The 14718-nt window shown below is 54.5% G+C and overlaps 3 protein-coding genes across 10 annotated transcripts; 1 reads left to right on the top strand and 2 right to left on the bottom strand.

Annotated features, from left to right (window-relative positions):
• Positions 1 to 4709, bottom strand: EIF2B4 (eukaryotic translation initiation factor 2B subunit delta). Of its 5 annotated transcripts, none has more exons than XM_043469081.1 (13): positions 4463 to 4709; positions 4037 to 4080; positions 3579 to 3714; positions 3193 to 3399; positions 2839 to 2921; positions 2549 to 2640; positions 2199 to 2313; positions 1925 to 2001; positions 1631 to 1733; positions 1268 to 1395; positions 952 to 1129; positions 366 to 546; positions 1 to 240 (listed from the first exon to the last, which is right to left on the bottom strand). In XM_043469081.1, the coding sequence occupies exons 1-13, from the start codon at positions 4491 to 4493 to the stop codon at positions 41 to 43; spliced, it is 1575 nt and encodes a 524-aa protein (XP_043325016.1). In that variant the 5' UTR covers positions 4494 to 4709; the 3' UTR covers positions 1 to 40. The 5 variants fall into 5 exon arrangements, with proteins under 5 accessions (XP_043325016.1, XP_043325017.1, XP_043325015.1 ...); XM_043469082.1 differs by lacking the exon at positions 4463 to 4709 and adding an exon at positions 4288 to 4449; XM_043469080.1 differs by lacking the exon at positions 4463 to 4709 and having other exon boundaries at positions 4037 to 4278.
• Positions 4663 to 10580, top strand: SNX17 (sorting nexin 17). 2 transcript variants are annotated; one of them, XM_043469089.1, is made up of 15 exons: positions 4663 to 4930; positions 5393 to 5467; positions 6472 to 6589; positions 7227 to 7291; positions 7573 to 7683; positions 7801 to 7891; positions 8046 to 8133; positions 8368 to 8437; positions 8733 to 8825; positions 8921 to 9124; positions 9268 to 9393; positions 9558 to 9635; positions 9763 to 9837; positions 9931 to 9972; positions 10066 to 10580. In XM_043469089.1, the coding sequence occupies exons 1-15, from the start codon at positions 4868 to 4870 to the stop codon at positions 10177 to 10179; spliced, it is 1413 nt and encodes a 470-aa protein (XP_043325024.1). In that variant the 5' UTR covers positions 4663 to 4867; the 3' UTR covers positions 10180 to 10580. The 2 variants fall into 2 exon arrangements, with proteins under 2 accessions (XP_043325024.1, XP_043325025.1); XM_043469090.1 differs by lacking the exon at positions 5393 to 5467 and having other exon boundaries at positions 4724 to 4930.
• Positions 10581 to 10685: 105 nt separating this feature from the next.
• On the bottom strand, positions 10686 to 14607 carry ZNF513 (zinc finger protein 513). Of its 3 annotated transcripts, XM_043469086.1 has the most exons (5): positions 13973 to 14251; positions 13572 to 13730; positions 11948 to 12535; positions 11181 to 11857; positions 10686 to 10969 (listed from the first exon to the last, which is right to left on the bottom strand). In XM_043469086.1, exons 1-5 carry the CDS (start codon positions 14025 to 14027, stop codon positions 10913 to 10915), a joined length of 1536 nt encoding a protein of 511 aa, XP_043325021.1. In that variant the 5' UTR covers positions 14028 to 14251; the 3' UTR covers positions 10686 to 10912. The 3 variants fall into 3 exon arrangements, with proteins under 3 accessions (XP_043325021.1, XP_043325022.1, XP_043325020.1); XM_043469087.1 differs by lacking the exon at positions 13973 to 14251 and adding an exon at positions 14259 to 14607 and having other exon boundaries at positions 10686 to 11857; XM_043469085.1 differs by having other exon boundaries at positions 10686 to 11857; positions 13973 to 14250.
• Positions 14608 to 14718: the final 111 nt, after the last annotated feature.

The following is a 14718-nucleotide window of genomic DNA, read 5'->3' as shown; positions in this document are numbered from 1 at the left end:
TGTAGGGAGTATGTCATTTATTGGCCCTGTGTTCCGCCACTCACTGGTCACTACTCTTGACTCGTAGGACAACAGGTACAGAACTGCAAGGGATCATCCCCAGCTCTGTGATCACCAGGTCCACCAGTTCTGGGGGGGTCACATCATAGACCAGATTCAACAACCGTAGGGACGAGTGGTTCTGCCAGTTAGCCAGGGCCACATGTTCTCCTCGCTCACACAGCAGATCATCAGGGTCATCTGCAATGGGAGGTGCACCCTTTTATGTACTTTTAAAAAATAAGTTATAGTTCAACCTCCCTTCTCCCTCCCAAATCTTCTCAGGCCCCCGGAACTTCCTCTTCTGCCCACCTGGGCCTCCTTACCTAGCTCATTAGAAACAAAGGCATCAGTCTGCACACGCTCACAGAACTTGTATGTTTCACAGCAGACCAGCACGGGTACATTATGGGCCCGTGCCACCAGGGCCAGCTGTGCCGTCCCTACCCGGGACATCACAGATCCATTCGCCAGGAGAGCATGAGCTCCCAATAGCACCTTAGAAACCTATTTTGAAGAGTAGAAGGAAGGAAAAAAAACATCATGTGTGACCAATGCAGAATAAGGTTTCCAACTCCTACCCAGGATAGCAACATTAAGACAATGAGTAACAAATCGTAATAATGGCCCTTGGAAAACACCTGACCACTGATTCACTGCACCACCCACAGGAAGACTACACTCTGAAGTTACTTTTGTCTGGTTCCCTCCTGGTGGCTGCTAGTTTAATACAAGGTTCCTGTCATAGGTAGACATGCTGTGTAATGTGCTGGAGATGTTCTTCCTATTAGCTATCAACAAGATTATAGAGTTTTAGGATTTCTAGGTAACTGCAATGTTGGGAAAATAAGATTATGTCTATACTACTGTACCCTTTTACTCCACTTTCGAGTCCCTTTACTCTGCCCTCACCTCTGGGAGCACATAGGAAGCTGCAGGAATCAGCAGGTAGGAGGCAGGGACCCCAGCACGGACCAGAGAACGTAGCGTGTGCTTTCCCTCCAGCCGTGGCCGGCTGTCCACCACTACCACGCGAAATTGCCGGCCCTTAGCCCAAGCCTCCTGAAGAATTTGTGATACCAGAGATGAGCTGGAGCGAAGGGAGAGGAGGATTCAGTTACAAATGTCACTGACTGATGGTCAGCTCATTCCTAAAGGGCAAAGGGGCAGTCCCTTCTTCAGATCATTTCACTTCCCAGTTTTCTCAGTCGTAGGGTCTGGCCCATACCATCCGTATACCAGGATCACATCTCCATTACTGATCTTCTTATAAGCAAAGCGTGAGATTGCCTGAGCTGCAAGCACAATCTTCTCTTTTATATATCTGTCAATAGCTGCTTGTAGTTCTGACTTGGCCTAATGGAGTAAGACACTTAAGGAACAAGAAATGGACATTTTTTCCTTTGATTATCATGCCGGATACTTGAACATGTGTATAACAATGGGACTAAAGGGGGCCCAGATCAGACAGTCCAACCACCTCCTTAACGCCTGCCCAGGCAGACCAGAGAGTTGCCCTTCCTGGGAGTCCCAAATAGGTTTCCAACTCCATCCTCCCATGCATGCCTTGCTCATGCCTCATACTCATCACCTCCTCTTCCCGCTTGGAGCTGCTCACAACCGTGATCTCCTTGTTAAGGAACTTGATGGCGTTGTACATGCTTGCTGACAGGGGACGGCACTGAGTCAGGAAGCTACAACAACAACAACAACATCTTGCATCCATGCAACGCTTCACAGCTCATAAAGCTTTTATATTTAAAAACATCTTTTGAAAGAGAAGACAGAAAAATTAAAAACAGAGATAGAAGAGCAAGAAAAAGGGTTCAAGAAAAGGACGGAGCAAGGTAAAGAGTGGGAGCAGACGTGCAGTGGTCATCCTCACCTGAAGTAGGGCTTTAGTTTATTCACCAGGTCCCTTGACAATTCTTCATTGGGAGGTGTTGTGTAGTCCTGAATCACCTATATGGTACACAAGTTGATTGGCAAAATGCCCCCTGACAAGTCTCTGAAAGGGGGATAGGGTAAGCTTCTCTGAGGAGAGTCTTCTAGGATGGCATCATTTCATGTTCCCCTTGAGATGACTCTGGCTGAGAGAAGCTGGGGTAGTGTTGGGGAAGGTGAGGCTAGGTCATAAAATGAAGTAGGATGGGACATACCTGCTGCAAGGCACGAAGCAGGGCAATGCACCGGGCATTGGAGCCGCTGACCAGGCCCTGGGAGTACTGCAGGCCGAGCCGCACCATGGCTGGGTGGATCACAGAGGATGGGATGCTGATGGGATGGCGGTGTCACACACTTTGCAAGGGAACTTGAGCACCTACCGCCCACCTGCCCCTGATGACAATGAACCTCCTTCACTAGCACAGACACCCCCATTTCCTCAAGAGTTCTGCCTTGTGTTCATACTTCTTTCCACAGTTCCAACCCCCAGTTTCCAGTCATTTTGAAAACAGAACTACTAAAACTCCCCAGACTTAAAAGATATGACAGTTTCATAAAATCCTACCTCATAAACTGGGTCAAAGAGTTTTGTCTGCTATACTGGGGTAGGTGGGAGAAGAGACTGACTTTGGATCCATAATCCTTTCGTGTAGGAACCTTGACAAAACAAGAGGACAGGACCAAGGGCCCAGAGTTTAAAACTGTGGGATGATGCTGGGAAAGAAGAGGACAGTGAGCCAGCTTTGACCCAAATTCTCATCCTTTTCCAAGGTCTCACTTTGCCCCAAGCAACTTTCCTCCCTCTATTCCATCTCCCTAGGCTCTTTCTGGCCATACTCCAAACCCACTTCTTACCTGCTGTCGCTCTGGTTTTTTCACAAGCCTTCTCAGAAGTGTGGGGTCATCAACCTGACTATGCTCAGGTAGACGCTTCACTCCTAGAAGAAAACAATCATATCTTCAAGACACTGTAGGTGATTAAAAAAAATATGCTTTCAGGGCATAAGGGACATCAAGAGAAATCTGAGGCGGGGTAGAAAATCGGAGAAAAAACGTAGATGAAGAAACAGGGGTAGGAAGAGGCTGAGGGGAGAACTGTGAACTCTGGGAACCAAGGTAAAAACTGGCAGCTGTTCTCTGGTGGGAAAGCCTGAGCTAATATAGGCAGGCCTTTGAATCAACGGAGATCTTGAAATGAAGGGACAATACCTGAGGGGGTTTCTCCAGCTGTGCTGGGGCAGGCTTGAGGAGGTGGCCCTCCTTGGTCCCCTTTTCTCGCCTGCTTCAGGGCCCGCTCAGCCTCCTGCTTGGCCCGCCGTTCAGCTCGAAGTTCAGCTTTACTCCTACCTGCTGGAACTTTCTCCTTGGTAGTGCCCAACTGACTGTCCGGTCCTGTCAGGTGTTTGGCTGGGCCTCCTAAAGGTAGAAGGAGGAGGTGCCCAAGCCTCTTGGGCAGGTAAGTAATAGCTATGCCCCAACCAAAGCCTCTTTTCCTTTTCACTTATTCTAATCAACTTTATCCTGTCTCCCCCTCTTTTCTCCCACCACATCCCTTTACCAGCTTCACACCCCAGCCCTTTGAAAAGCCCCCGCACCTTGACACTGGGCTGCAGATACAGCGGAGCCAGTTTCTGCTTCTGCCCCCTTTTCCTCCTTCCGTTTCTTCTTCTGCTGTTTCTTTTCCTTCCGAAGCTGCAGCTTTTCTTCTTGGGTCATCTCCCTCCCCCCTGCCTAAGACACAGACACACAATACTTCTCTTCCCCAATAATTCCAAAAATGAATAAACACTACTGGATACTTATTAGACTCCCACACGGTCCACAATCCTTCCTGAGTCTCACCAGCTCCTTGTTACAAGCTAAGAGCCTACAGGGATCGAAGTTTCTCCTTCAAGTCAGAGTCACACTACCATTAAGGCTGACAAAACTCTGTAAAAATCTGGCTTTACCGAAAAATAAAGTGGAACGAGGATGGAAGCTGGGGCGGAATGAAGTTGATACAGGCTCCTGCGTACCGCCTGACAGGGTAGCTTGTGCGGGCACCCTCACTTACCCCAGACCGAGGAGCAAGCTCCGCCTTCATCCCAGATCCCGAGTCTGCATCAGAAAACAGGGCACAAAGTGAACTAGAGAGGCTCCGGGAAGGTTTGGGGGGACTCGTACTCGGCACAGCTGGTTGCTGGCTCGGCATGACCAGAGCTCGGCTCCGCCACCAGGCGGGAGGTGAGCCTGGGATCCGCGTGGGGACGCAGTGCGCGCCCGGATCAAAGGGAAGCCGGGCGGGGGAAAGAAGCGAGCACGCACTCTTCCCGGAGAAACAAGCCGGTGCGCGGCGCGGAGTGCGTCAGAGGCAGCGCGGCCAGAGTCCGTCGTGGCGCGGGAACCAAATGACGGGGCCCAGAGGGACCCAGGGCCCAGCAATAGCCGTCTGGAGCTCGTTGGCTCACGTACTTATTTGTGCCCCCGGCCCTTCACTCACCCTCGAGAACAGCCACAGCCACGGTAGCCATCACCCTCCGTTCTAGGCTCCGCCCGCCGGGGTCACCGCGACTATAGCGCCCCCTGGGTCGGCAGCCGCGGCGCGCAGCCCCAGGCCGACTACAAGCCCCTGCGTGCTCTGGGGCCCCGCCCCGGGCTACGGGTCGCGATAAGGGCCATCTTAATTTTAGGCTCCTAACTCCTTAGACTACAGTTCCCAGGATGCCAGGCGGCGCTGCGTCCCAGAGCGGACGTTCCCAGCCCTTCCCACCGCCGATCTCGCGCCCACCCCACCCCCGAAAATGGCGAGCGGGACTGCGGGGACGCGCTGAGGAGCGGAGGCGAGCGTGCAAAGCCGCTGCGGCCCTCATAGTCCGGAGCCCGGCGGGGCCCTGCTGCAGGGAATATGCACTTTTCCATTCCTGAAACCGAGTCCCGCAGCGGGGACAGCGGCGGCTCCGCCTACGTGGTGAGGAGCGGCCAGAGCCCGATCGGGCAGGGGCGGGGATAACGGGCCGGAGCCTCTCCGAGCGGCCTCCGAGGTCTGGCTGCCACCTTTCAGGCCTGGTCACAGGCCGCCGACTCCCGACGGCCTCGCTGGGAGTTTATATTACGTCTGAGATCCGTCCAGCGGTTGCCCCAGCTCCTGTAGGTCCTTTGTTCGGCCGCATCGCCTCCCTCGGCTGGGCCGCGGCTACTCTGGTGGGCGTCACTGGCCTCTGGGGGAAGAAGACTGCAGCCCGAGCGCCCGAGTTTGCCCCGACTGGTCCTTCTGCTTTGGGACCTGGCTCTGAGGGAGATAGACTGGCAATCCTCGGAAGATCTCGGCGCGTTTCTCAGCGCAGCTGTGCCAGGCCACTTCCGGCCAGGGTTCGCAAGGGGACCGCCCAGACCGCAACCCTAAAATGCTTGCCTGCTTTTGTGTCCTCAGGCCTATAACATTCACGTGAATGGAGTCCTGCACTGTCGGGTGCGCTACAGCCAGCTCCTGGGGCTGCACGAGCAGGTGGGACTGGCACCCCTGCCTTGTGGCAGCGTCAAGCCCTTTCCTCCACCTGGGCACCAGCGTCTCCATTTCCCGCCTCGTCGCTTATCCGTAGGCTGTAGTTCCCTTTTAATCACAGCCGCAGGGGAGGATTTAGTGGTTTATCTGGTCGTGTGACATTTCCGGGGAACTCCCTAGGAAGCTTAATGTCTGCCACTCTTAACCACCCCTGTCTATACTCACGTCCTCCTTCCTGCTTCTCTGCCCCCGTCTTACACAGCCTGTACACTGCCTGTGCCTGTGCATGGATAGATCGCCCCCCCTTCCCCCTCCGCTGCCAGAGCACTTTCCTTCTGTCAGCTGAGCTGCAACTTGAAATTCTTTTCCCGGTTCATACAAACCATTCATCAGTTTGGGTCTGTGTTCCTTGACGCACCTGAGTGGGTGTAGCTGTTCCAGTTATCTTGTGTCTGTGATGTAATGTTTCTGTTCTCACCAGATTGTGAGCTCTGTATTTAATTCAGTAGAGCCTTGATTCTACTGATTACTAGTTGTGCAACCCTGAGCAAGCTCCCTGATTTCTTTGGGCCTCAGCTACTCCAGCTGAAAAATGGATTCATTGATCTGCAGTGTCCCTTTTAAGTCCTAAGATGCTTCGTGAATATACTTAGCTATTACTTGACCGTGCACATAAACTCTCCTTACAAAGCCCTTTGCTTCCTGTAGGGGTTCAATGAATACAGCCTTGCTAGATAATGAAGGGGCTCACTAGGCCCTGGCCCTATATAAACCCTTCCCACCCTGTGAAGAGGCTGACTCGCACACTGTAAGATTGTAAAGGGCATATATCTAGAATAGAGGAATGGCTGCCCTTGCCAAAGGAATCATTTCCTGGGTGACCAGGGTCGGTAGGGGAGCAGAGATTGAGGAAAAGGAAAGGGAGCCCAAGAGAACATTATGAATGTGGATTGCCTCTTGTCACTTTCGATGTTTATGTAAAGAGTTGTATCTCTTTCTCCAAATAGCTTCGGAAGGAATATGGGGCGAATGTACTTCCTGCATTTCCCCCAAAGAAGCTTTTCTCTCTGACACCTGCTGAGGTGGAACAGAGGAGAGAGCAGTTAGAGAAGTACATGCAAGCTGGTGAGTGGCTCGAGGGAACAGAGGCTGACTCTGTTGAGGATTATGGGGAGAGAATCAAAACAGCTGATTCTGTAGAAGGCCCTGCTGGGAAACCTCTTGTTTGATCTGTTATTTAATGAGCAAAAGTAAATAACATGCAGGGATGCTCTAGCATCTAGGTACCAGAAAAGCAGTTTTGGCCCTGACATCTATAAGAAATACTAATACGGCACTAAACAGTCTTAAAGCATTTTCAGTTAGTGGGCAGAACTTCATACTTCATTTGTGTCCAATGTGCTTTAGGTGAACATTAAGTTCTGTAGACGGTACTTAACTAGATGGTAGCTAAGGGTAGGGCAGGTGAGGAGTTTATGCAGGGGACTTCCCTGGCAATCCAGTGGTTAAGACTGCACTTCCAAGGCTGGGGGTGCCGGTTTGATCCCTGATCGGGAATCCAAGATCCCACATACTGCACGGTCAGCCAAAAAATAAAAATTAAGTTAAAAAAGAAATTATGCAAACAGTGAGTGGGGTGAGGCCAGCTGGGAGATGTGACAGGCCACCATCAGCCAAGGAAAGGGAGCCTACCAAGAAGAGAACTGGAGGGAGCCAAGAGGGAACTGTAAGTTACTAGAACATCAATCTCTTGTCCCCACAGTTCGGCAAGACCCATTGCTTGGGAGCAGTGAGACCTTCAATAGTTTCCTGCGTCGGGCACAGCAGGTGAGGCTTTGGGGGACCAAGATTTAAGGTTGAAGCACCTTCCTGTAGGGCCATATCATTTTAATCAGGTGGGTACAGAGGAGTTATTCTGGCATCTTTCTTCATGGAAGGGGGCTTCTGCTGTACTAGTGAAATCAAGGAAACACAGCTTATAATTAAGCCGCTGCGAATAAAGGCATTGGAAGGACCTAGAAATACATAGTTGGGAAGGGGTCAGAGCTGGACGCCGGGCATGTGGTTAACGGTGCTCCCATTCCATTCCCATGTTTGTTCACAACCAGGAGACACAGCAGGTCCCCACAGAAGAGGTCTCTTTGGAAGTGCTGCTCAGCAACGGGCAGAAAGTTCTGGTCAACGTGCTAACTTCAGATCAGACTGAGGATGTCCTGGAGGTGAGGCACTTGTTCTGCACTGGCGTTCCTTCCCCCATACCCCCTGCACTTCTTCCTGGGCTTGAGGTGATTGGAACCACCCCATTTGATGAACTGTACTTCCTTCCTTGTCCCCAGGCTGTGGCTGCAAAGCTGGATCTTCCAGATGACTTGATTGGCTACTTCAGTCTATTTCTAGTTCGAGAAAAAGAGGATGGAGCCTTTTCATGTGAGTTTCTCTGGACTCTACAACTTCCCTCTGTTTCGAGTAGTGAATTTGTTTCCCTGTCGCCCCCAAGAATGTGGCAGGCATTTCCCCAGGGCTTCCCTCTTGCTTTCCCTCCCCTGAGTCTGACATTTTCATTTTTTTTTTAAACCCATAGTTGTACGAAAGTTGCAAGAGTTTGAACTGCCTTATGTGTCTGTTACCAGTCTTCGGAGTCAAGAATATAAGATTGTGCTGAGGAAGAGGTCAGGGCTGGGCTGGGAGGAGGGAGAGAGTGCTGGGTTGGATTATGGGGCCATGTGTTGAGACAGAGGGACCTGGGCAAGGGGGTAGTGCTGGGTTTTTCTACCAGGCCTACCAACTGTATCACCCTTCACCCCACAGTTCCAGATTGCTCCCGTTTTGCCCCCCTTTCCTTTCTACCTCTTGCCTTCCCCCAGCTTAGCCCCATTACCCCTTTCCACCCCTTGGCCTCACAGTTATTGGGACTCTGCCTATGACGACGATGTCATGGAGAACCGGGTTGGCCTGAACCTGCTTTATGCTCAGGTGAGCTTGGAGCTGCCTCAGAACCCTTCCCCTGAAAATGGCTCTGGTGTCCTACTCTGCCGAGAAAACTACTTTCGTGTCTTTACTGCCGGTTCACGGGGAAGTTCCTAGCATGCTCTGAGGGCATGTGGCACAACCTGTACTCTCCCTGCCTTGTAAGCTGATTGGTCAAGAAGACTCACTGCCAAGAGCTGGCTCAGATGTGGGGCTAGGGGTCAGGCTGGACAGAGGTAACTGGACACTTTCTTTGGACCTCTGACTGGGAGCAGCCCCTCACACCATGTCTCCACTGTAGACGGTAGCAGACATTGAGCGTGGATGGATCCTGGTCACCAAGGAGCAGCACCGGCAGCTCAAATCACTGCAGGAGAAAGTCTCCAAGAAGGAGGTGAGCCTTGCCTCCCTGTTTCCCTCCAAGGGGTTGCTTCCTCTGGGCTGTCCTGCTTCCCCTCGTGACTCGCCCACATGGTGACTGGGTTTCAGTTCCTGCGGCTGGCCCAGACGCTGCGGCACTACGGCTACCTGCGCTTCGACGCCTGTGTGGCTGACTTCCCCGAGAAGGACTGTCCAGTGGTGGTGAGCGCAGGCAACAGTGAGCTCAGCCTCCAGCTCCGCCTGCCTGGCCAGCAGCTCCGTGAAGGCTCCTTCCGGGTCACCCGCATGCGGTGCTGGCGGGTCACCTCCTCTGTGAGTTGGGGTAGGAAGGGGAGGCCTTTGGGATGGAGGCCTGGCAAGCCTTGAGCTTCAGGAATGGGCTGGAGTAGGTCAAGACACGAGGCACAGCCTCTCGGGCTGAGAATGAACTCAGCCTGATTCCCCTTCCTCTTCAGGTGCCACTGCCCAGTGGAGGCACAAGCAGCCCCGGCCGGGGCCGGGGTGAGGTGCGCCTGGAACTGGCTTTTGAATACCTCATGAGCAAGGACCGGCTACAGTGGGTCACCATCACCAGCCCCCAGGTGTGAGCCCACCCTCAGGCCTCCTCTGGAGCCCATTGCACCGTCTCTCTTAGATACCCAAGTCTAGGGCTTCCAGGACTCCATGTGAGTGGGAGCCCTTGTCCTAGGGGTGCTGGGCTCAGGGTGACCACTCTAGTCAGGCTGAGCTCTCCCCTTGCCCTCAGGCTATCATGATGAGTATCTGCTTGCAGTCCATGGTAGATGAACTGATGGTGAAGAAATCTGGCGGCAGTCTCAGGAAGGTACGTGGTGGCTGTGCTCTCCCTGCCTTTTGTCCTAGGGCTGGTGCTTCTGAGAGGGAGGGGAAAGGCTCAGGATTCCTATGGGAGTGATCCTGCCCTTACCGGCGCCTCACGTCTCCATCCCCAGATGCTGCGCCGGCGGGTTGGGGGCACCCTGAGACGCTCAGACAGCCAGCAAGCCGTGAAGTCACCACCATTGCTTGTAAGTACTGCTCCCTGATCAGTGCCCCAGCCCACCCCACCCTTGCCTCATCTCCCTACAAGGTCTCTGATGCCGCTGCCTCATCTTCCCCAGGAGTCACCAGACGCCAGCCGGGAGTCCATGGTCAAACTCTCAGTGAGTTTCCCACAAGGCTTGGTGAGGTTGGTGTTCTTAGGGGATCTCAGGGAGGCTCAAGCGCTCTGACCCCCAACCCTGCCTTTATTCCAGAGCAAGCTGAGTGCTGTGAGCCTGCGGGGGATTGGCACTTCTGGTACAGATGCCAGTGCCAGTGACGTCCACGGCAATTTTGCCTTCGAGGGCATTGGAGACGAGGACCTGTGATCTCCAGCACTCGGATGTCTGCCCTCTGCCCTGGGAGAATGTTCAGAAACTTGTCCTGTGCCTGTATCCCGTCCTGACCCCCAAACAGGGGGCATTTTCCTTTCTCTTGTCCCCTTTTCTCCTCTCAGCCAGGGGCCTCCTAACCCACCTCTCCCTCCACCTCCCCCCCCATCCTGGGGCTGGCTACACAAAGGATCACCCAGAGCTGGCCCTCAATGCCAAATTAGCATTTAGTATTTTGCACAAAGTCCACGGGACCATGGCTACCTGCCTGGGGAGGAACCACAGTTCCCTCCAGGCTGCTTCTGGCTTCTCAGGGCCATGAGCCAAGGGGATGGGCAGAGGTCTGTGTACGGTCTGGCCCAGCTCCCCATCATTAAACTCAGCCTGATTGCTGCCTACCTCTGGTTCCCTCTCTGCCCTGCTCCCCCCATCACAGCACACACTGCTGTGCTAAGGGTGAGCCTGAGCCGTGCTTGTCGCTGCCAACTCAGCATAGACAAGGCTTTGTTAGTGTTTCCTTTATTATAAAGCACTGAAATAAGTTAAATAAACAGGTGCGAGGCTGGACAGTCCCCCAGCCAGTTCCTCCACTGCCCTTGGGAGCAGTGGAGATGAATACAGGGCCCTTCTCACTGAGCTTATGAAGTGCATCAGTCAAGGCAAGGCCCCCTGGTCCATGTGGGTCCCCTGCCCATGGGGTTTGGGCTGGTCCATACAGTGCCTAGGTGAGTCAGTGTGGAGCCCCCTGGCCAGCGGGGGAGGAAGGAGAAGGTGGCTTCTGGTCCGTCTGTATAAAACACAGGAGGGTCAGGACTACTGCATGGAGCCCTGGGACAGAAGGACCTAGTTCAGGGTGAGTCTGTATGGAGAGCTCGGCTACTGGTGGCACCCAGGGCTGTTGGGCCCCGAGAGCTCAAAACAGGGGGAGGACTGTGAGGTGGGGCCCAGCCCTCAGAGGCAGAGAGGCCAGGCCCTCCCGCCCCCCCATGGCCATGCACCTTTTGGTGGCGCTTGTAGTTGTCCCAGTGGCCCGTGGTATAGGCGCAGGTGGCACAGCGGAAGGGCTTCTCGCCTGTATGCCGCAGCATGTGGCGTTTGAGGTTCATACTCTGATTGCAGCTGTAGTTGCAAAGGCTACACCGAAAAGGTTTGTCCCCAGAGTGGATCCGACCATGACGTTTGAGGTTGGCCAGGTTACCACAGGCATAGGGGCAGAGGGGGCACTTGTAGGGTTTCTCTCCTGTGTGGACGCGCTGGTGCCGTTTCAGGTTGTCCAGGTGAGCAGAGGCGTAGGGACAACGGGCACAGCGGAAGGGCTTCTCACCGCTGTGCGTCTTCATGTGCCGAGCCAAGTGGTTGGGATAATGAGTGGCAAAGGGGCAGAGGCTGCAGGCGAAGCCTTTGTCACTGGGGCCCTGGGGTCCCCCACTGGCACCACCTCCAGTCTCTCCTTGCATGCAGCGCCCACATGTGGCTGCTCCCAGCCGACTGCCCTCCCCCTCCTCCAGCTCTTGCCCACAGTTCCGGCAGGTCCAAGGGAACAGCAGCTCTGGCAGTGGTTCTGACCCAGTCCCACACAGGCCTTCCCCTTCACCCCGCAGCTGCCCACAGTCCGGCAGGAAGCTGGCACCGCCTGGTGACACATGGAGGCTCAGATCTGGAAGCAGCAGGGCATCTGTGGGGACAGTGAGACCTGGGCTATGAATGCAGGTACCCGCTAAGGCCACCCACCCATGTCCCAGGTTCTTTAGGCCTGGCTTTTTACCTTCGGGTCGCCGAGGCACTGCTCCCTCCTGCTCTGTGGGACTGGGAGGCCGGGCAGGACGTGGAGCACAGCAGCGGAAGCCACAGGTCGGGCAGGGAGGAGTGGGGGGCCCCCCATGGGTGCGCTGATGCCGCCTCAGGTTGCCCAGGCTGCTGCAGGCAAAGGGGCAGTGGGGACAGCGGTAGGGCTTCTCGCCAGTGTGGGTGCGGGTGTGTCGTGTCAGGTTGACGAGCTGGGCTGAGGCGTAGGGGCAGCGGCCACAGCGGAACGGCTTCTCCCCGCTGTGTGTCTGCATGTGCCGCTTCAGGTGGCTCGAGTAGTGGGACACAAAGGCGCAGAGGCGGCATGAGTACAGTAGCCGTGGGGGCAGCGGGGGCCCCCCACCCGGTCCTCCTGCCCCACAACACGGCCCCTCACCTGTGGGCCCCCCACACAGCTGGCAGGCTGGGCCTGGCCTCTCACCCCTGGCCTCCCCTGGACCCCTGGCTTGCTCCTCAACTTCACTCTCCGCACTTAGTGCCCGGCCGCCCCCAGACTCGTCGTCACTCAGCCCGTAGGGAAGCCCAGGCCTGGCCCCCAGAGAGTCTCCTGGTGAGACAGACATGAGAAGAGACATCAACACAGGGCAGAACCAGACTCAAAACTCCCTTTTTCTCACTTGTGGCCTCACCACTTGCTGGGCTCCACCCTTTCTCTTCAATTCAACTAACATTCAGCTAACATTCAACTAACAACTAACATTCAATTCGGCTAACATTCAACTTCAATTCAGCTAAACATTCAACATGAATTAGCTACCGCTGAGCCTGGACTAACCCAGTGATGATAGAGTTGTACATAGGTCCATGGAATGAAAAAAATGTGTGGTTTACAGTGGACCACAGATGGAAATCAATCAACAATTAAGTAATTCTTGGGATAAGCAAAAATACACAAGGCAGAGGCCTGAGACCTTTTTCTAATTCCCCCGTCAGTGAGGACTCAGTTTTTAATTTATAATCAGCTCCATACTATCTCAAGAGACAAAATTTGGAGGGAAGAAGAAACAAAGTAATGCATGTAATACTACTTCTAAGCCTAAAGGATGGATTCCTTTTTGTGTGGATCCCTTCAATGACTTTCAAAAGCATCTTCCAGAAGTGGCATTAAGTGGATAGGTAGTGCAGCAACTTAGGATGGGGTGATGCTAAGATCACAGGGAAGACTGTGGAAGGATATTTGAGGGTAGAAATTAAAACCTCAGTGCAAAAGGAGTTTATGTTGCAGGTGAAACGGAGTTAGAAGTACCAGCATGAATGAGGTTGCTTCCCTAAACCTCTTAAACTCTTAATGAATGGGCTAGGGAGCAAGACAAGGTTATTAAAAGGGCATTTACTTGTAATCAGTTGTTTTCTGTGATTTCTCCACTGTACTATTCATAACATCTTTGAACCAGGCCCTAAAACTTCACCTCAACAAAGTGAAGGACCATCAGACAAATGAAATCTAGCTCAAATCTAAACTTACACTAAACCAGTCGCACTGGCAGTAAAGCATGTTTTGCTCAGAAGCACTAAACCTAACCCGCCTTCTAAAGGCTGGGGTTCCATTGGTCACTTTCTTAAGTAAGTGACCCCAAACCCACCTTCAGAGTCTCTCTCGAAGCCCATGAGCTGGTCGCTGTTGCGGTCACCTTCCTCCTCTTCCTCTTCCTCCTCTTCAAACTCCAGATCCTGGCCTAGTAGCAAATCACTCTCCAGTACCAGGGCCCCGGGTCCTTCATCGAGGGAGTCTTCGGTATCCACTGGAGAGAGGAGGGGGCTTGTAGATTCTCCCTCAGGAACCGTGCCCATCATCCGCACCTGGGGAGCCAACCCTCGCAGACCGTACTTCCCGCACTCGCAGACCCTCTCGGGTACCTTGATGGGAAGCTAGGAGTCCAGATCGCCCACCCCATCCCTCAGGAGTCGCCCTCCACCCAGACCTGAACCCTCGCCACTGACCCCACCCCCGCTCCTCCCCACCCCACGGCCCCTGACCCCTGACCTTTGACCCCCTCGCATTTCACGGGCTGCGGGTGGCTTTGCTTCCTTCGGGGCATCGTGACCGGCTCCAGCCCGACGCGCCTCCGGCCTGCGGCCGCCCGACCCCGCCCCTCCCAATTCGGCCCGCCCGCCCTTCCTCTCAGGGCCCGCAGGCAGCCCCCATACAGCGGCGCGGGCCCCGGGCAGCCCCCGGCCCTGGCCCCGGCGCCCAGCTCAGGCCGCTCCCGCCGCCGCCGCCGCGTCCATTCATGGAGCCCCCTACCCCCCCTACGGAGACCAGCTGGTACCTCCGTACTCGCTTCCGCTTCCGCTGCCGCAGAGCCACACGGGACGCGTAGTCCGTGAAAAGTAGAAGCAGCCAAGGCGTCCACAGTGTGACCAGGAAGTGATTGTGACGAAGGCAAGCGGAAGAGCCAATCAGGAATCAGGTGGAACCTGGCCAGCAAGGAGGGCAGGTCGAACCCTGCCCCTGGCTTTAAACTTAAAGGCCACCAGCCCGATCCTGACTCCTCGCAGGAGGAACAAGGAAATCATTTCTAACTCTAGGAGGGGGTGAGAATGAGCTGCGACGGCAGGCCAGCCTGTCAGCAGCTCAGGGAGTTACAACACCCAGGCCCCTTCTCCCAAACTTATACTACTACAGGCAGGCGCGCGCGGATACACCCCCCCACACACACACCCACCCACCCACACACCCACACACACACCCACCCACACCATCCACACACGCGCGCGCGCGCGCGCCCG

Source organism: Cervus canadensis, chromosome 5, assembly GCF_019320065.1.
Source record: "Cervus canadensis isolate Bull #8, Minnesota chromosome 5, ASM1932006v1, whole genome shotgun sequence".
Lineage (NCBI taxonomy): Eukaryota > Metazoa > Chordata > Mammalia > Artiodactyla > Cervidae > Cervus > Cervus canadensis.
Note: the sequence above shows the minus strand (reverse complement) of the source record. Positions and strands in the feature narration are given on the sequence as shown.